This window comes from Apteryx rowi, unplaced genomic scaffold (genome assembly GCF_003343035.1).
Source record: "Apteryx rowi isolate R43461 unplaced genomic scaffold, aptRow1 scaffold_154, whole genome shotgun sequence".
Classification (NCBI taxonomy): Eukaryota; Metazoa; Chordata; class Aves; order Apterygiformes; family Apterygidae; genus Apteryx; species Apteryx rowi.
Window position 1 is genome coordinate 494542 of NW_020447797.1, and position 19646 is coordinate 514187.

The 19646-nt window shown below is 54.5% G+C and overlaps 2 protein-coding genes across 2 annotated transcripts in view; one reads left to right on the top strand and one right to left on the bottom strand.

Annotated features, from left to right (window-relative positions):
• Positions 1-1828: 1828 nt before the first annotated feature.
• LOC112962780 (cytochrome b561) lies at positions 1829-3622 on the top strand. Its single transcript, XM_026059250.1, has 5 exons — positions 1829-2033; positions 2194-2292; positions 2388-2491; positions 2586-2743; positions 3427-3622. Exons 1-5 carry the CDS (start codon positions 1829-1831, stop codon positions 3620-3622), a joined length of 762 nt encoding a protein of 253 aa, XP_025915035.1.
• A 7066-nt stretch (positions 3623-10688) lies between these two features.
• The window catches only part of TANC2 (tetratricopeptide repeat, ankyrin repeat and coiled-coil containing 2), a 204442-nt gene continuing 195484 nt past the window's right edge, over positions 10689-19646 (bottom strand). Inside the window, exons 23-26 of the mRNA XM_026059243.1 lie at positions 19189-19280; positions 17348-17494; positions 14788-14888; positions 10689-12651 (exon numbers count right to left, since the gene is read on the bottom strand). Coding sequence (XP_025915028.1) covers positions 10689-12651; positions 14788-14888; positions 17348-17494; positions 19189-19280 — 2303 coding nt within the window. The remainder of the gene's footprint in view (positions 12652-14787; positions 14889-17347; positions 17495-19188; positions 19281-19646) is intronic.

Here is a 19646-nt window from a genome sequence, read left to right on the forward strand (position 1 = left end):
CCATCGCCACCGTTGCCTTGCCAACGCGTGGTGGCCCTGTCCCCTGGCTCAGCCACTGTCACTGCTCAGCATCCCGCCGGCGCGGAGGCAGCAGCCGCCTGGGCAGCCGCGGCAGCTGGACCATCGCCGGCAGCACCACGCAGGTAGGTCCGGCCGCCCCCGTGCCCAGCGAGGGGGCACCCCCCCCCCCAAAGATTGCTTTACCTCCAAAGCCTTTGCAGGGGGTAAATCCCAGCCAAGCACGGCCACGGCAGCAGCGATGGGGAGGGGGGTTCCCACGGGGTTGGGAGGTCCTGAACCGCGGTGCTCAGCCCTGCACGCCCCAAAGCCACGGCCACCCCCAGGCAGGAAAGGGGAGAAAAAGGACCCGGGCCGTATCCAGCATCTGGGAGACTCCAGCCCCATTGGGACGGAGGGAGGTGCCCGGGGGGGATTTTGGAAGTTGAGAGCTGCACGTGTCCTTGCTGTGCCTTGAGACGGCTGCTCTAAGTTTATGGAGCGCTCCATGCTCCGTAAGGCCCCCGGTGGCATTGCCCGCATCTGCCGGCGTTGGGCGCTGCCGTCGGGGTGCAGAGCCGCTCGGCAAACGCTAACCTGCCAGCTGGGACTCTGCTGGCAGCGAGAACATGAGCCTGCAAATATTGCAAGCCAAAACCCCCCCGGAGGGAGGGTCGCTTCCTGGGGGGGCTTAGCCGAAAGGCAGAGCTGCCGCCGCGAGCCCATCGGGGCTGGCGCAGAGGAGCTCCGCGGTCCGGGGAGCCGCCCAAGCCCAGGCCCCTGGATTTTAAGTGCCGTTGGCCAAGACGTGGGGGGAAAAAGCTCTTGTGATGTTCAGGCGTCGCTCTGCACACAGGCCTGGTGCCCCCCTCCCTCCTCCTCCTCCTCCTCCTCCTCCTCCTCCGGCGTTTTTAGCGCTGGGGTCTCAAACGGGAGACCCAGCCGTGCCGTTTTGAGGGCCAGCCGCAGCCCTCGCAGCGGCGCGAGGCCGACGCCGGGCTTTGCTCCTGCAGCCGGGCTCCCTCCCCGTCCCCAGCGCCGGACCGGCAGCGGTAAGTCCAGCTGGGTTTGGGGTGCCGAGGGGGGTCGGAGGGGAGCTGGGGCCGGTGTCCCGCATCCCCCCCCCCCCCCCCCGGCGAGTCCAGGCGCGGGCAGGCAGCGTTTGCAGCGAGACCTAATGGCATAAACCGATTCCCTTAACCCACTTATCCGGCCTGATCCAATCAAGGCGGCTGGGAACAAAGCGGGCGCCTGCGCTGCGTAAATCCCCCCCTGCCTCCGCCGGCACCACGGACCGGCTGCTGCAGCCACCGTGGCAGCGGGGGGGGGGGGAAAGGGAGGGCGACAGGTGTCCCCAAGAGCCGCCGCTTCGGTCCCCAAACCCGGAGGAGCCTCGCTGCCCCCCCCCCACATGCTGCTTTTATTAAAAAAAGCTGTAAAAAGTGGGGGCTGTGGAGGTGGTGGTGGTGGGGGGAGACTGTCCCCTCCGCACCCCTGCCCGGATTCGGGGTTTGCTTTTCGGGATGGGGCGACGCGTGGGCGAGCCGGGGATGGAGGGATGGGGAAGGCGGGAGGGAGAAGGAGGGCCGGGAGCCACCTGCGTGGCGCTGGGCGGACCAGGAAGCATCCCGGCTCCGTGGCAGGTGAGGGCGGAGCGGCGGCCGGCCTCAGGGTTGAGGGGGGGGGGAGGCCGGGGCGGCCGCCATGCCACCATCCGGGAGCCCTCCGGGGCCGGGAGACGGGGAGGGGGGGATCACCCCGCCGCCCTGACCCACCCCCCAATCCTTATCTCTCTGTGTCCCCCCCACAGGCGTCTCCCCACCGGCCCGCCATGGACGGCGGCGCGCCGCGGCCTGCCGGCCCGCCGGGGCTCTCGGCCTACGTGGCCCTGTCGCAGCTGCTGGGCCTGGCGGCCCTGGTGGCCACCGGCGCCTGGCTGGGCCGCTACCGGGGCGGCGTGGCCTGGGCCGGCGGCCTGCGCGCCAACGTCCACCCGCTCTGCATGGTGGTGGCCATGGTCTTCCTCCAGGGTGACGGTGAGCGGCGGCGCCGCGCGCTGGCCTCTGCCGGTTGAATTGCCCGCGGGGCACCCCGGGCGGGCGAAAAAAATCGGAGTAAATTCGATTTGGGAGCCGCCCGCGGGCTGCCGGCCCCTCCGCTTCACCCCCCTCAGCCACCCCCCCTCCTTCTCCGCAGCTCTCCTGGTCTACCGGGTCTTCAGGAAGGAGGCCAAGCGCTCCGCCAAGGTGCTGCACGCGCTGCTCCACGGCTCGGCGCTGCTGGTGGCCCTCGTGGGTGAGCGCCGGCGCGGCCCCCCTCGCCCCCCGTCCCCTCGCCCTCCGCGCCCCCCGGGGCCGGCGCTAACGCGCTCCGTCCGCTCCTCTCCGCAGGCGTCGCGGCCATCTTCGAGGCGCACGGCGAGAAGGGCATCGCCCACATGTACAGCCTGCACAGCTGGTGCGGCATGGCCGCCCTGGTGCTCTACGCGGTGCAGGTGAGGGCTGGGGGCTGCGGGGCCGGGGCCGCGRGGCCGGCCGAGCCCTGACGTCCATCCCCCCCCCGTCGTGCCCCCCCCTTTCGCCCTCCAGTGGCTCCTGGGCTTCGGGTTCTTCCTCTTCCCCGGCGCGACCTTCGCGCTGCGCGGCCGCTACAAGCCCCTGCACGTCTTCGGCGGCGTCGCCCTGCTCGTGCTCTCCGTCGCCGCCTGCCTGCTGGGCATCACCGAAATGCTCCTCTTCAACATCAGGTGGGTGCCCCGAGCGGGTGGGCAGGTGGGTGGGTGGGCGACGGGGCTCCCCCTGCACCCAGCCCGCGGGGCTGACGGCTGCCCCGGCCCCGGCCCGGCTCTCCTGCCGGCAGCGGTGGGATCGGGGGCTGCTGCGGCCCCAGCCTGGGTCAGAGCGCCGGGACACGGCTGGGGCCACCACCCCGAGCTGCCTCCCCCCCCCGGCTGGGGACAGGACACTGCTGGTGGGGGACAGCGTACAGCTGCCTGGGGAGACAGCACATCTGGCAAGGAAAGGGGCAGGGAAGGGGCACAGCTGGCCAGGGACAGGACACAGGTGGTGGGGACAGGACACAGGTGGCTGGAGACAAAGCACATCTGGCCAAGGAACAGGGCACAGCTGGTGGGGACAGGGCACAGCTGGCTGGGGGACAGGGCGCAACAGGATGGGGACAGGACACAGCTGGCTGGGGCAGGGCACAGCTGGCCGGAGGATGCGCCAGGCTGGCTATAGCCAGGGCACTAGTACTGTGCCCCCCATTTTCCCTAGGATCAGGAGTTCCCCCCCCCCCAAACCAGATCCCACCTCTTGCACTCATTTGGGGGAAAGGGACCATTTCCAGGACTCCGGCCCGTCAGCCCCAGGGCAGGGATGTCCCTTCGGCCCTGCCCCGAGGCTCCAGCGTCGCCCTCTGTGCCCGCAGGGACTCCTACAGCCAGTTTGCGCCCGAGGGCGTCCTGGCCAACACGCTGGGGCTGCTGCTGGTCGCCTTCGGGCTGGTGGTGGGCTACATCCTGACGCGCGACGACTGGAAGCGCCCGCCGCTGCCCGAGGAGCTGGCCCTCTCCATGGACTTCAAGACCCTCACGGAGGGCGAGAGCCCCAGCGGCAGCCAGTGATGCCCCCAGCCCCCCCGGCCCCCGGCACGCGGGCGCCTTGTCGCGTGCGGTCGTCGCTGTCGGATCCTACCTGCGTAGTCCGGCTCCGGTCCCCGGCGTCGGGGCTGGGAAGAGCCTTTGCGCGGGGCTCTGCGGGGGCTCGGGGCCCACGGGGGCAGCTGGGAAAGGAAGCGCTTGTTGGTGTAACGCTGGCCCTAGGGCACAGCATCACTTGGCCTTATTCCTCCTTTGCTCTGCCCCATCGCAGCCCAGCTTTGCAGCCGCCAGCGAACCCTCCCTGCCCATAGGAAGAGCCTCTCCCCGGGTAAATGCCGGGGCTGGATCCTTCCCTGCCACAGGCATCGCTCCGTAGCAGCCTGGTCCTTACCTGGCAGCCCTGGTCCTACCTCCCAGCCTTGGCGCTCCGCGGGCACCCTGTTTGCGAAGAGCGTTGGATCCGTCAGTGGCTTTTTCCTGAAAAAAACCGTTCTTTCAGGATGACTCAGGTTGAGTCACCTGCCCCACTGTGACAGCGGCTCCCGGCAGCCTTCCCTTGTCCCCGCTTGCCAGAGTCGGCACGTTCACTAGGCTCATCCGCATCTTACGCTTCCTGAAATCGTGCCAAATGACTGCCCTGCTGATGGAAATCAGAGGCCAGGCTGCCCCCGAGGGGTTTTTCCCTGCTCTAAGTCCCTGCAACCCAGAAGGAGCCGTGCTCCGAGCCGCATCTGCGGAGAGCCCCGGCCCCTGCAGGAAACGTGCCTCTGAAAAAAAAAAAAAGAAAAAAAAAGCAACTGCCATGGTCCATTTGCGTTTCTTTATGCCAAAGAGCAGATCCGATGTTTACAATTGCCAGGATTTTCTACTCGTTGTTTTTAACCCACCTCATTCAAGCAGCTGTGTGTCGGGGCTGCTGCCCCCCCAAAGGCTTCCCTGGGCGGCTCGAAGCAACGAAAAGGGGCTGCGCGATGTTAATGCCTTAAAGCTGGAAACGTTCCCCCCTCCTGTGCCGTGTACTGTCTGCTTCGTGGATGCTCCTGACCTAATAAATATTTGCAGCTAACTTGGCCCTCCTCCTGTCTGTGCTCCCCCGCTCGGTGTTTCAAAATACCCCAAAGCGCAAGATTTTCTGCCGAGCTTCGCCCGCCGCAGCGCTGGGCCGCGAGCCGGTTCCCGCGCTCAGCCCGGCCCCTCGTGGCTGCAAGGTCGGGCAGGGACGAAGCAAGCGGGGACGCTCGGCGTCTCCCTTCCTCCCCGAACGCCCCTGGGGACACGCACGCTGCCAGCAGCGGCAACCAGACGAGAACAAAAATCCTCCCCATAACCGCATTCCCGCACTCGGCACAACCCAAATCCCAGTCGCCTGCATGCACCATCCTGCTAAAGGGCTTATTTTAATCTCGGTACAGCCATGCCGAGAAACCATGGAGCGCCCTTTCCTTCATTTCAGGCTGCAGCGTGGGGAAAACACCAGTCCGGACTCTGTTTCCAAGTGTTAACCATTTATAAATAAGTACATTTTTTCATACATACAGTTTTCATTGTACAGATTACAATCTGTATACAGGGGGGTGGGGGGAAATGCATTCTTTTTGAACTTTTCACATCTATCTCACAGCTCACATGTACAGACAAGAAAACTCTGCTCAAGCAAATACAGCAAAGGAAAAAATATTTTTGTCTTCTTTCCTTATACATGAGAGGCGAAGGCCTCAGCTGGATGCAGGGGTCGCTCTTCCCGCTGCGCAATGTCACGACTGTGTGGTGTTCAATATATCAGTAGAGAGAACAGAACATGCATTGAATAATATACTGTACAGAGAAAGTCCTTTACATCAGAATTATAGAAAAGCTAAAGGAAAATTAAGTGTCTTAAAGATCTTCCCAGCAAGTGTCTTGAAGGATGGCAACCAGGTAATAGTACAAACCACAAAGTGTATATACTGTACATATTTGTACTGACTCGGATCCTCGCGGACGTGAAGACAGAACAGAGACAAAAACGTCGTTATGCGACACCATGGGAAAGAAAATGCTCGACAGAAATGACACCTGCACTACTGGAAGAGTCCACCTTCGGCTCTCGAGTTAGCGGCGTGTTAACGAAACGGACTTAACGCACACGGTGCTGCTCTGAGCTTGCTAACGGTGCCCGGCGTATCAGCGCACACGGAGGCAGGCTGAAGGTAAAGTGACCGAATTCCCTGGGCCTGAGGAGCTTTTCCCCCCCCTTTCGCCGCGCCACCGGCCGCCCCCGGCCCCGCCGCCTCCCCYGAGTCCTTGCCGAGCGGCCGGGATGCGAAACCGCCGGCCAGGAACTGCCCGCCGACTCCCGAGGACCGCGACGGCTACCGAATCAGCAGGAGGGAAGGATACGGCGGATGTGCTCGGCGTCCCTTCGCTTGGGCGGCGACAAGCGCGCTTGGGTTTTGCCTTTTCCCTCGGGGAGATCCGCAACAGTTCCAGCGGGATCCAGCCGCAGTTGGGAGACCGGAGGCGAATGGATCGCGCTAAATGATTGAGCCCTTAGTGGTTTTGTGGTAGAAAAAGAGTTTGACTGAACACAAAATCCAGCGGTTATCCAAACGACGCTGGGAAAAAGCGGCCCGGCTTCCACCGTTGTGCTTGTGTCCGAATGCATCCCGGCCGGCCGCGGCTCGGAGCAACGAGAGCGGCGGCTCGGCGGCTCACCGCGGAGGCCTCCGTGCCGGATCGCAGCGGGTACGGTAGCTCTTACCCTAAGCCCTTGGTTAAACACGAATCCCGGGACGACGAGCTGCTCCAATTCCCAAAAGACCGAATCCGAGCCTGACCCCCCCCCCCCCGGCAAAGAGCAGGCACGCTGGCTCGCTTGCTTCTCTGCATAAGGCGTAGCTGGCACTTCGGTTTTAGCTCGACGTCTCCTGGCTATACCCTGAATACACGATAATCTTTGCACGAGGGGGACCGACCGACCGACCGACCGACCGACGGGAGGAATTTGGTAGCCACCCGGGTGCGGGACCTAACCCAAATATGGCTTAGGCGGGTGCTCGTAGGCGCGCAAAAATGGTTGCACTAGCTAAGCGGTTTTCTTGACAGCCGTTAAAGTGGGGGGGGGGAAAAATAAAGGGGGGGGGAGAGAAAAAAAAATATGAACCCACCTGCCGGCAGCGTGCGCCAGGCAGCAGGCGCCGGGGTTCGTGGGAGACCCCCCCCCCCCTCCAAGGGGCTCGCCCCCCTAAAGCCCTTCCTTTCCCGAGCGCTCCAACGGCCACGAAAGTCCATTTTCGAAGCCCGTCAATGCCATTCCTAACCTGGCCGGGCAGGGACGGCTACGGAGCCGCACGCAACGCCGCGTCCGCTTTCCTGGTGCCAGGGCGGGGGGGGTCCATCCAGCCTGGGAAAGAAATAAAGAACCRGTGACTCCCCCACGGCGGACGCGGCAGGCGCCGATGGCCGAGGCTGGCGGCGGACGAGGGACATCTGCTGGGTGGTGCGCTCAAATACACATATTCGCTAAGGCATCGCCTGCCGAACGGGTCCCAAGAACCAAATTCAGGTTGGGATTGGGGGAGGGATGTGTTCAAGGTTACGGAGAACCGGGTTTCCTCCTGCTAGCGGGCACAACGGGGCTTCGCCAGCCGAACCGCCGCAGCCGGGGCAGCGAGATCCACGTCCCGGGCTCCGTCGAGCGCAACGGCGCACGTTACAGCAGCGCTACGAGCGACAGCAAACACAAAGCGATCTCTGCTTTTTTTTTTTTTCCTTTTTTTTTTTTCCTTTTTTCCCGGCCGTGCCAAATGCTAATCAGGCCCCAGAGGACGCGCGGGCTTGTTTAAAGAGCGGCTTTGCGAGGGAGAGGGGTGTTCCTTACCGAGCCGGCGACTACCGCAACCGTCGGGCCTCGGCTGTCCCTAAGAAAATTGCTGGGGAAGCGCTTTAAAAATCACTGCAAATAATTCTGTATTTAAAAATTACTCAATCTGTTGCTGCTTATATACAAGAGTCGGTTCTTGTGCTATAAATGTTATGATTCATTGCTTCATTTCTTTTCTTTTTTTCTTTTCCTTTTTTGAAAAATACACTAAGAGACAAGAGCTGTTTTGCTATTTTCTAATGAAGACACTACTCACGCTTAAATATCCAGTATTTATCATAGTAACAAATCCAAACAGTAAAGTGCACCCATTTACAGAGAGAACAGATGGAAAACCATTAGTGCAAGAATCCTGTGAAAATGCGACACATGGTAGCGTGAAAAACCCTGCACGCCGCAGTAGTTAAGCGCTGCTTCATCTCGGTATCTGCGTTAAAGTGTGAGTTGTTGGGCGTTTTTTTTTTGTTTTGTTTTGTTTTCCCTTCGGACATCTTTGCCAACCCAAAGTCGGACACGGCAGCGCTGCCGGGGGACGTTTCCGCAGGGCAGCGAGGAGCAAAGCCAAGCGCAGGCGGTTCGTACAGCGGCGCTCTCCTCGGCAAGGCTCGTCCCGTCTGCCTCCGCGCCTTGCGGCCGCAGCCCGTCCCACTTGACCGGGCCTGAATTGGGTTATTTTTGCCTTTCAAAGAAGCAACTAAAGGCGGAAAGCCCACTCACTCGTTGGGGAAAGCTGGGGGACGGGAGGCTTTGAACAAAACCATCGCTGCTACTCCGGACCCACGGATAGGCAGCGGCTAGCTAGGCGCGCTGTACGCGGCAAAGATCGGTTATTCCTTATAAAGCAGAACACGCTACTTAAAAAAGAGAGGAAGCAAAAAAAAAAAAATCCCCGTCACATCGCTTTCAAGGAGAGAAATAGTGCATGCACCCGCCTGGTTCCTCGCAGCCGCCGAGGCCTAAAGCTACCGCGGAGGCTCCCAGTTTACAACCTGCTTTGCACATCCCTGCAATAAAGCAAAGGGTCCGAACCGCGTTGCACCTCGAGAACGAAAACGCCGACCCCGAGACAACTACTGGCTCGGACAAATATAAAAAAGAGCCAAAAGAGCATGAGAATCTCCAAAGCCCGCAGAGGCAAAACCACCCCCCTCCCTCCGAATACTTCCAACATGTCTACGAGACACAAGCCTCCGTCGTCCCGAGGTTACGCGCGTCCCGGTTTGGCCTGAGCAAATTAGGCAGCGGAATTGCAACGAGATGCGCCGAGCCGCATGCAAAAAAATAAAAAATAAAATAAAAATAAAGCTCAATCAAAGCCAGGGTTTGCTTAGAGTTTCAGGCCGAATCCTTAGCTGGTGTAAATCGCTGTAGCTGCACTGGAGTCACGCGGGGGAGATGCTCATTTACACTAGCTGAGGCTAGACCCTTCGATTTGGTTCGATAAGTCTTTCGATCTACTACTAGATTCGCATAGCCCTTTGGAAACACTGAAAAATACCATTCCTCCTGCTTGGGATAAACCCTTTCTGTTCTTAGGGGTGGATATGAATGCGATTCAGCACTGGGCAACAGGCACTATTTTGCTTTAAAACAAGCTACAGGATTAACACTCTTCCCCCCCCGCCCCGGTTCGTCCGACCGTTTGCCCTCAGCAACCAAAAAAGGCAGATTACAGAACGCAACTCAGTAATAAACGAAGCAGCTGTGAAGAAAGTCCCGCCACCCCCCACAAAATCCCAGAGAACAATGGAAAAATTCCGTAAAAAGGTTTTGGGAAGTGTCCCCTGCTTTTCACGCTGTCTCGACGTGATTTGCGTTTGCTTAAAAAAAAGGAAAAAACAAACAAACAAAAACCCAACCCCCCCCAAACGTCCTGAAACGGATTGCATAAATAAATTATAAATATCTCTTTTTTAACTACAGGTCCTTATAGAGCAAAACATTGTCGCTAACATTTACAGGTAAGGAACACGGCAATCGCTTTCCCAAATTTCAGGAACAGATCTTGCAGCTCTAAGGAAAACGGCCACTTCCCCCGGAGGAGCGCGGCCCTCGCTACGGCGCGGGGTCTGGGAACGGGAGCGGGCGCGAGCAGAAGGGACGCGACACCGCAGGGCTGCGTTTGCAGGAGGACTTCGCTAACACGTCTCCTCGGACCCTTCCTGCCTCGTGGCACGTTACGCATCCCCGTCCGAAAAAAACCAAAAAAACCCAACAACAACAAAAAACTGCAGTTTTCCTCCTTGAATACGATTTCCTATTCGGATTTTTTTTTTTTTCCTTGAGAGCGAAAAAACAAACCAAACGAAAACCCCACCGTTAAACCGTCCCGGTGAAAGCGTGGTGGTGCGTGTGAGGTGCAGTCATCTGCTAACGGTGCGAAGAAGCGGCGGTTGCGATCCCAGTTCACAGAACGCGCGAGAGGTTTCTAGCCAAATCCCTTGGCTGCTTAATATGCGTAAGAAGGGCCAACTTCAATCCCTCCGAACACTCGTAAAACGCCCCGGAGTAAATCAGTGCCGGGGCGCTTGGAACGCAGCTCGCAAAGTAGCAAAGCATCTTGTGATCCCCACCCCTTCCGGCAGATGACACCGTTAACTAACGAASAGCTACAATTCAGGACAGCTACAATTCAGATTAAAATTCTATCAACCGGACCAAGCAGGAGGGTTATTGTGCATAGCTACTTTGTATTAAAAACAAATCACGCCCTGCTCCCGGCGGGTAATTAGCTCTTACTGGGCAAAGCGAGCGGCACGGGGAACCTGCGGATCCAACCTCTGAAAAGGCTCCTGCGATCCCTGCTCTGTTCCCACTAGGAATTTTCATCGGAATTGTGTAAGAGCTCATTGAGACAAAAGAAACTAATTTAAAGCGAACGTGATTGTCTCTTGAAAAGAGCTGGTTACCTCCCACTGCGTAGGGGATATTTCTCGCCTACCCCACACCGTGTACTAAAATATCCTGGTTGACAGCTGAAAACTGTGAGGGAACTTGGTTTGAATTGGGCAAATGATACTGGCTTGTCTGATGTTGGCTTCACAGTCAGCTGGGTAACAAAAGGGCTGGAGCACGTGCATGGCTGTCTGACCACCACACAGAAAGTACCGGAGAAACTTGGTCATGTAGCTACCAAAGAGAAATAAAAATAATAATAAGAATATGCATGGAAATCAAGCTTGGAAGTGTGTGCTGAAAACATAAGGGTCTTACTCCAACAAGCGTCTTTTACACATTAGACTCCACAAATGGTCTCTTTGGTTTGATTGGGGATGTCTGCCCTTGTCTAGAGTCCCTGGAGAGCTGCCTGTACAGGTTGTCCTGGTAGGCCTGTGCAACAGGCAGTGTCCTAGCCACCTTAACATCTGGATACGAGGAGGCTTGGGTGACTCTCTCCAAGAGGTCTCCCCGGGACCCATTGGCTAGCATCCCATGGGGGCTGTAATAGTCTTCCTCTAGCAAATGGCCGTTCTGTGCATTGTTGGTTTTGTTATAAAAGGCAATGTTGCTGATTGAAGAAGGTGGGCTAAATGATTCTGGCTGGGGGAGGTTGCCAGGAGACGTAGGACTAATAACAGTATCCACTGATGACACAGCCCAGGTCCGGTTCTGTTGATGGAGATGGGGGTACTGCTGAGTCCGAGCGGTTTTATCTATGATTCCCATGAACGGCGTGGTCCTGGAACGGGCTGGCTCACTGGGGTAACCCCCCTGAGTTGGAGARACTGGAGAAAGTTCATCGCATGATCTGTCATAAGCTGGCTTGAGAGGAATCTCCATTTGCTGAATAGAAGCAGAAGGGCGAAAGTTGGGCGTCAGGTTGGAGGTGGATGAAATGCTATTGCTGGAAGGAGAGAATCTGAGGCCAACACTTTGAGAATGAAGCAGCGGTCTTGGAGTTGGCGGGTGAGGCTTTATTTCACTGGGATTAACTGTAATGGGCCTTCTTATGAGATGAGACACATCTGGAGAGCCGAGCTGGCCGGAGGGAAGGGAAGAACGTTCCAGATCAAGCTTCGAGTGACAGACTGGATAATAGGAAGCTGACTGACTTCGTCCGATCTGAGGCGTCTGGCTGTATCTCATCCCACCCCTGTATGCTGAGGAAGGCCTCTGTGGAAGATCTTCTTTAGCCAGACCTCCATGCTGACAAATTGCTCCTGCGCTGAGACTTGCCTGAACGTGTTGCACCGGTCTACTGTCACCTACGATTCCACCGATTGAGCCTTGATAGACCAACCTACTCTGGCTAACCCCTATTTCCCCTGATGCTGACTGGTATTTGCTGGCCATCGAGTGGGCAACTTGGCTGTAAGCACCAGTTGGAATTACAGTACTCGAATGCACTGCAGAGCTGGGCTGGTTGCTTCTCACAATYTGCGCCTTAGCTGGCTGCAGTCTCAGCCCTTGCTGGGGCACCGCAACGGGAAGCTGGGGCATCTGGAAAGACCGCTGMGTCATTTTGGATAACGGAGACTTTGGTCTACCGGGGAGCTGGCTGACCCCACTAGGTTCTTGCTGATAACGAACCGGGGAACCAGACTGTGACCTATAAACGCTCATGCTTTCTGCAGGGGGGCTGGCGCGATACTGAGGACCTCTACGAAGAGGGGAAGGTGGTGGACTTTGATATTCTTTCCCTTGGCTTCCAACAGGAGGTGGACTGAAGCGGTAAGAGGAGCCCTGGTGAGCAGGGGAAGTGTGCGGAGGACTAGGTCTATAATGAGAGTTCTGGTGCGTCGGAGACATAGCAGGAGATGTAGACTGGTATCCTTGCCTGGTTGGCGAACCCACTGAACTATTGGACCTGAAGTCAAAGACCTGATGAGAGCCAAGAGGCGAGCCAGAAATATARGCCGAGTCCCTGTGAGCTGGGGACGGGGGTGGGCTCTGGATGATGGGCAGCCCTTGGTTTGGCCTTGACTCCGTCTGCAAGCCAATGGAAACATTTTCTACATCCTGTTCAAGGTATTCCTCCTCAAAGATGTCTTGCACGGAATAGAGCTCTTCATGCTGGGCTTCAGGTTCGGGCTCCACCGGGAGCGGTGGTTGCTGCTGCTGCTGCTGCTGCTGCTGCTGCTGCACCTGCCTGCACTCCTCTTCCACTCGCATCAGCAGCCGCTGGATCTCACGGTTGTTCGGACACAGCTTGATGGCCTCGTTCAGGTCCTCCAGGGCTGCTGAAAACTGCCTGCTTGACAAAGGGACAGAAATGAGAACTGAAATTACTCTGGATTTGAAGGGAGCGGTTCTCGGAGGCTAGCGACTGTTAAGCGGCTTGTCCATTTTACTGAGGGAAAAGTCTGAGGCTGCTACAGCTGGCCACGTCTCTCGAACTCTGCCTCGTGTGCCTCCCTCGGGTTTATTTTATACAAACGGAAGGAAAATTCTGCCAGCCGTTCTGGGGAAGGGGGGAACACGCTCCCGGGATGGCATGGCCCAGACTAGCAGAAATGCCTGTCCTCTGCAGTGTGCGCTACAGGCTAATTAAATTATTCCTCACAGCACCACCATGAGCTTTTTCCCACCCCCTGATATGAGTGAAGGGGAAGCCAAAGCACAGGTAGCTAAGAGCCAAGCTCCCCGTCGCTGCAAACAAGGGCAGCTTTGATGGAGTTGCATCTGCTTACACCAGCGAAAATTTAACTGCTCCTGCCTGATGCCAAGACCACACAGCGGCAGGGCTGGCTCCACAACTCGGGCGTTCCCATGGGTCAGCACTGGAGGCCAGGCTGTCTCTCCCGTCCTGCACTGGATTCGCCTAACCGCTTCCAAGGAGGAACGAAGCCCTGTTAGCAAGCCTGCAAGCCCCCAGGGCAGGGGCTCTGCAGCTGCAAGGCCTGGCAGGCGTAAAAGGGAGGTGGGGATGCAGGGAAGTGGGTTGTCATTTACAGGGTCACTGTTCGCTTTTGAGCAAAACAATCTATTTTAGCCTGATTGCGAGCTGGGGGATGATCCCCACCCTGGGCTGAACGTGCAAACACCCCAGTTCACTGCCCTGTCATAGAGAAGAAATTCTCCAGCACCTCCCAACACCAGCCTCTGCTTTGGCAAGACCCATTCAAAACCAAGTGCAAGAAGGAAAAGTGTTTTTCCCTGGACCGTGCTGACCTTAGGGGTGCTGCTGTGCACAAAATAGGGAAACCAATAAGACGAACCAAAGTGGCGACAGTTTCTATTGGAGAGACTAGGGGAGACAAGAACGCTTGTATGCGGGGGAGGCTGATACCATCTGGAAAGCAACCGAGTTCTTACGCTTCCTTAAAAGCATTCTGGAAACAGTGGAGAGCAAAACCAATAAAGGAAAGGTATAAAGTCAGCGTGGTTCAGCTAGCAGGACTTCTCTCCAGAACAGAAGGTCACGGCTTCACCTCCCACATCAAGACCTGGCTGGACCAAGCAGTGCAGCATCAGCTAGCCAGGAGCCCAGCTACACACATCAGCTCTAGGGTGGAAGGTCAAACTGCAGTGTTGCCTACTGAGCCCCGATGTTTACACAGGTGGACTTTACAGACCACTGGCTCTGGYGATTTTCTGCACTGCCATGCAAGACACGGTGGCTCCAATTCAAAACTGAGATTCGTGCAATGACAGCATGCCCAGGCCTTGAGTGTACGACTCAAAAGCAAGCCCTCCTGCTCATTTAGGAATGGCATTGATAGGTTTTGAAAAGAATCTAATCTTGCATCTTTTTAGTTTTCCGGGAGGTTAACAAGGGAATTCTCTGGGCTCCATCCGAGATGCACCGAGATCCCTGCACTGCTTCTCTCTAATAGCTGGTTTGAGTGCTCTGGGAACAAGCTCTGGCTGAAAGCAAAATAGCTCACATTTGCCTGCACAGTCACTGCACCACTAGTCCTCAGTTTCTGCCTTGCAAGAAGTGCTGTAGGACAGGGAGATTCATAGATTTTAAGGCCAGAAGAGACCACTGTGATGAATACGAGTCTGCCCTCTTGCATAACACAGGCCACAGGACTTCCATGAATCACACTTTGCTTCAAGTCCAAGCCGTGGTTGAACTAAAGTGTATTTTTTTGGAGAATACCCAATCTGGGCGTAAAGACTTCCCGTGTAGTAAGGTGTTCAGACAAAGTTCAACTAAGATGAACTTCTCAAAACTTTTGCCTTCAGCTGTGCTCCAGAAATTACCAAATGAGGGAGGGTATTACTTTGGAGTTTGAGTTTTTTGTAACCACATTAATGCATGTTCCTTGGCCATTTCTTCACATGGGGACACTTGCACGGTTTTGCACGGTGAATGCCTACATCGGTGTGGCCAGGCTCGAAGAGAACAGCCCCTCTCACTTTTCTCTCTCTCTCTCCTCACCTGCTGCTGCGTTTGGCCCTTGCTCTTGCATAGTAAGCTTCATAAGATTTCGGTTTCAGCTCCAGTGCTTTAGTAGCAAATTCCTCCGCCATTCCAAAATCCTGTCATTACAATAGGTGGGTAGATAAGTAATTGAATAGATATAAATATAAAAATATATACAATTTGGGAAGAAAACAAACTTACATGGACAGTTTTTTTTGCACGTAAACTTGGAAAAGTTGATGGTACTGGAATGGTTTACAAGGATTCGACATCATTTATAGCCAGGTAGCTCCAATGGTGTCCTGAGACTCAAAGCCCTCTCGTAACACCGGACGCTGTACGGCATCCACCGGAGGCCAGTGTGCCCTTTACTTCAGACTGGCTCCGTTCTCACTGACTGTGTCCCCACCAAGTGCATGCAATCCCTGGCCAATATCCTACAGCCCTGAGGAAACATCTGGTCTCGCCGAGGCTGGAATGTGATCTCATGAAGGATTTTTCCACAGTTGAAAGCAATCGGAAACCTTTCCCACGCCCTCTGCTCCCCACTCCGTAACAGTCTGTGAAACACTTCAAAGGGACTGAATAAAACTGCTCATGAAAGAAGGGACTACGGATACCTCGGTAACTACAAACAGGGCTCCACGGTCGAAGCTGTCTTACCTGTGCTGCCCGTCACACCCTTTCCTCATCCTTTCCCACACCTCATTTGGGAGACTTGCTTGGGAGGGGGSAGGGAGAAGGTGACAGCATGGAATGGAGACTGGTTTGGGGATTTTGAGTGGCAGCACCATGAGATCAGACTATCAGCTATRGTTCCAATTCTGCCGTCCACCCTCCCTTGCCCTTGTCCCAAATGCTTCACGTACTGCTAAGYGCAGCTGAGCGCCTGCAAAGGAGATCTCTGCCCAGTGGAGGGGCTTTCCTTTGGCAATCGAATGCTCATTGCTTTGGATTGCTGACTTGGGCTATAATCCTGAGCAGTTCTGGGAAAGAGCACCTAAGAGTACTCCTAATTTGTTCAAAACCTTAGTAAGCATGCTAGAAATGAGGTTTATTAGCACATGATGGCCACTCACACTGCACTTAGCAGTCAGACATAAGCAAGTAAGGCCATTGCATCTTAATGAAACCCAAGGGGAGGTTTAATCTCAGCTAGGGAGTCCACACTGGAGCTTGCTCTCTGGTTGCCTGTCTGGGGAAGCTCATGATGTGAGTCATCTGAGCAAACTGAGGAGTCTGCTGTAGGAAGAGATGAATTGCACCCAAGACTCCACTGACTGCACTGACTACAGCTCCCGCAGTGTTAACGGGTGGGAGCTTATCTGGCAATGCCTTCGCTGCAGACTCCCACGTGTAGCTGGATGGATGCCAGGTTAAGTCTCTGAAACCCAAAAGGCCACAGGCACAGAGCCTGCTCCTTTCTGCTGTCATTTCGGTCTTATTCTCAGACACGTGCCATAACCTGCCATTTTGCAATTTGGTAAAATTTTGGTTTTGAATACACAAAAGTTTTCAGTAAGAAGATTTTCACTTCTGAATCTACAGGGGAAAATTCGCAAGTCTGGCCTGTAGGCATATACTTTGGTTTGTATCTTCAGTAGCAGTTACCGAGGTATTGTCTAACCGACTAAGCTGGGAACGTAGGCAGGAGGTAGGTACTTTACAGTCTGATTTATAGGGGCAAAACCTGCAGAGTAATTACAACTCCCTGAAATTTTCTATCACAATATCTGGGATTCCCCGTTAATAGCAAGCTGAAAATTTTGCCCTTAAAGCACAGGCTTAGCAGAGAGTTGGCTTGTTTAAAGAGAAGGTTCTCATCTTTCCAAGCCCTCTGTTGCTTGCTCGCCAGCATTATGATTTTACTTTCATTGCTTTTCATCTGCATCCTTCATAGCTTAAAGAAATGAAGGTGTCACAAAATCCCTTCCCTTCCAGTGCAATCTTCGCTGGCGCACGGCCTTGGCGGAGATTTCACTTTTCAAGTGCATGGAGACTTTAAGTAGTAGAGGTGAAAGTCTCCGAACGCAGATAAAGGGGGAGTTGGCACTTGTCTGTTGGAAGAACAGAAATGTTGCAAAAGTTTGTCGCTAGATGCTGCTAGATCGGAGCAGGGAGAGTGACAGTGATATGGCAGTTCTGGGAGGAGAGGGAGGATGTGGGGGTGTTTCTGAATGAGTCACTGCCCTGGGGAAGTACTAGCCCCCTAAGCATATGCTCCTTCATTTTAAATTAATTAGCATTCACAGGAGCACATCTCCTGGCTCCTCCCTCACCGCTGCCCTAGAAATCTGAAAAATGCCTCCGCCCCCAATTCACATCATCATCAAAAGGGAGTAATAAAAAATTCAAAAAGCTATAAACATAGCGATGAATTTTTAATAGTCAGAAATGAATATTAAATCATTACTTCTTTTGAATTATAAAATGTCAGTGCTCTGTGAAGGACAACCAGGTTACAGAGAGGAGAGACCTCAGAGGCCGAAGCACAATTACAGGAGAGACACGTCTATATGGACAGGCGGGAAGCTGGCAGCTTGCTCTTAAGGCCATGAAGAGTGGGGAGACTTACATTCATTTTCCTTCGACATCGGGAGAGGTTGAGAAGGAGCGACACCTTCAGCTCCCGGAAGGTTTTCAGGTCTTCTCCAAACCCTTCCCTGGGGAATTTTTTCAGGGCATACTGGTAGCGCTGGGCAGCTTCCTTCACTTTACCTTTCTAATAGAAGGAGAAGAATGTCAAAATAAATCCCTCGGTTGAGCTTACTTCACCACAGAAAATTCACTCACCAGCCCCATGAATGTTTTGGGTGGTTAAGGTAACATGACTTCACTATTTAGCTCTTTTCTAGAAAGGAAAGCCAGAACATTTGATCAAGGGAACAATTCTGGAAATGCAGATGCCTTCTACAAGATGAGTTCTCCCACTTCACAGAGTTTGCAAGCTACAGCAGGAAACACAGCAGAAACTGTTTTACATTAACTTGATACAACTCCATCTGTTCTCTGGTTAAATGGTCTTTTGAGCTGGGTTACAAGAAGACACACAAACATAACCACTTCATAGCCTGCTACTTCTGGAGGACATCTTACACCCTTCCCACGGGAATGTGCAGTCTCAGCAGCCGTTCGGCAGCTCAGGGGCCCCTCCTGGGCAAGCGCCTTCAACAGCCGCGCAGTGGGCACGACTGCTCAATGCACCTGAGCTCGCCCCATGGGCCGTGCTGTGGAGCTGGTCTCCGGGAACAAGCGTTTCACGTCTTTCAGCTCTAACCCCAAGATTAACGAGCGTTAGGGTAAAGGATACGAAGAGTTGGACTTTCAGCGGAGTTCCTGGGGCTCAGAGAAGGCTCTGCGATAGCTAGGATAAACTTTATGGCCTTGATGTGGCTCTGAAGTTGGACAAACGGATTGGGATTCATCTCCCTGGACTTTAGATGTCTAAAAATTAGGTGTCTACATCTAAGGCTGTCAACTGGGTTCCTTTTATAGTTATTGGGACGCAACAGTCACCTTCAAAGGGTGACTCACCCTCGCTATTTTGGGCACCTATTTTTGGGATGGGATGATTTGCGCCCTGAAGGGGAGCAGCCGTGGCAGCTAGGGTGAAGGAAAGAGGGCAAAATGGGATCTAGGACACGTGCAATTCATGATGACCCAGACATAAATTTTGCAGCTACTAATAGTAAGCTTTAAAACCTTTTCGACTCAGGTTTCTCAGCTGTATCACGTATCCCTGGCAGATAACTCCAGTTACAATGCCAGCTCTGCATATTTTCTGCCTCACCCTTGGAGGCTAACAGTGAATCATTGTTGTACTTGCACATTTTTTGTGTGTGTGCAAATCTCCAGGTTTTAAAGATCAGCTTAAAATAAACATAGAGCAAGAAAGGCTCCCTGGCTGTAACGGTGGAATGTCCTCTCAGGGGCTTAAGGACATAACATAAAGCCATCTCTGTCCTGACAATCTGTTTTCATTATCAAAAGTTTCTTTCACTAGTTTTTCTGGGATACGCTATCTTGCTGCCTTGTTTTACAGCATGGGCCTGCTAGGTAACGACAACATTGCCAGATCTGAGGCGATGACATCAGCATTGAGAATCTCCGTAAAACACTTGGGTTCTGGCGTTCTCAAAGAGGAAATGAAGTCTTGGCTCACATCCAGAACGCAGACAGACTTGGCTTTGTTTCAGCCTTATTTTTACAAATTTTGGCGATCAATCCCCCCTCCCCAACCCAACTAACCAAAACCAAACAGTGCGCAACACAAGAAATCCTGCAGGCAGTAGCTTTTACCTCCCATGGATTAAGGCAGCAGTATTGCTCAGTGAGGTATCAAATGAAGAGCAAGACCTCATACAGAGTCAGGCTAAAGTTACATCTTTTCTCTTTCTCCGAAAAAACTCCTCTCACCTTGTAAAACATGTCTCCCTCCTCCATCAGCTTGCTCAACAGGATGATCATGATGTCAGGTTTGGAGGTTGCCATCGCCCATGTTGCTGGACCTGTAGTGTACAGGATGCATGATGGGTAAAAAACTCATACAATGCAAGGGTGGTAGGAAGCTGGGTGGAAAAAATATCCTGGGGTGGGAATTTCTGCTGGAGAGAACAACTTGGCATGGTCAAAGAGCAGAGCGCTCCAAATTATGGAGCTGACAATTCCTCTTGTGCTTAAATTAACACCGTTTGCATTGCAACCTCTTGTCTTTGCAGTCTTTAATACTACTATTATTAATAACCACCATGTCTCGGAAATGACCAGAGTCACTTCCACAAGAGGGCACTACAGGTTGGAGAACCGGCTGGGACGGGGGAAACCAGTGTGGTCGGGAAATAAAACATGTTTAAGGAAAATCAAAGTGGTTACAT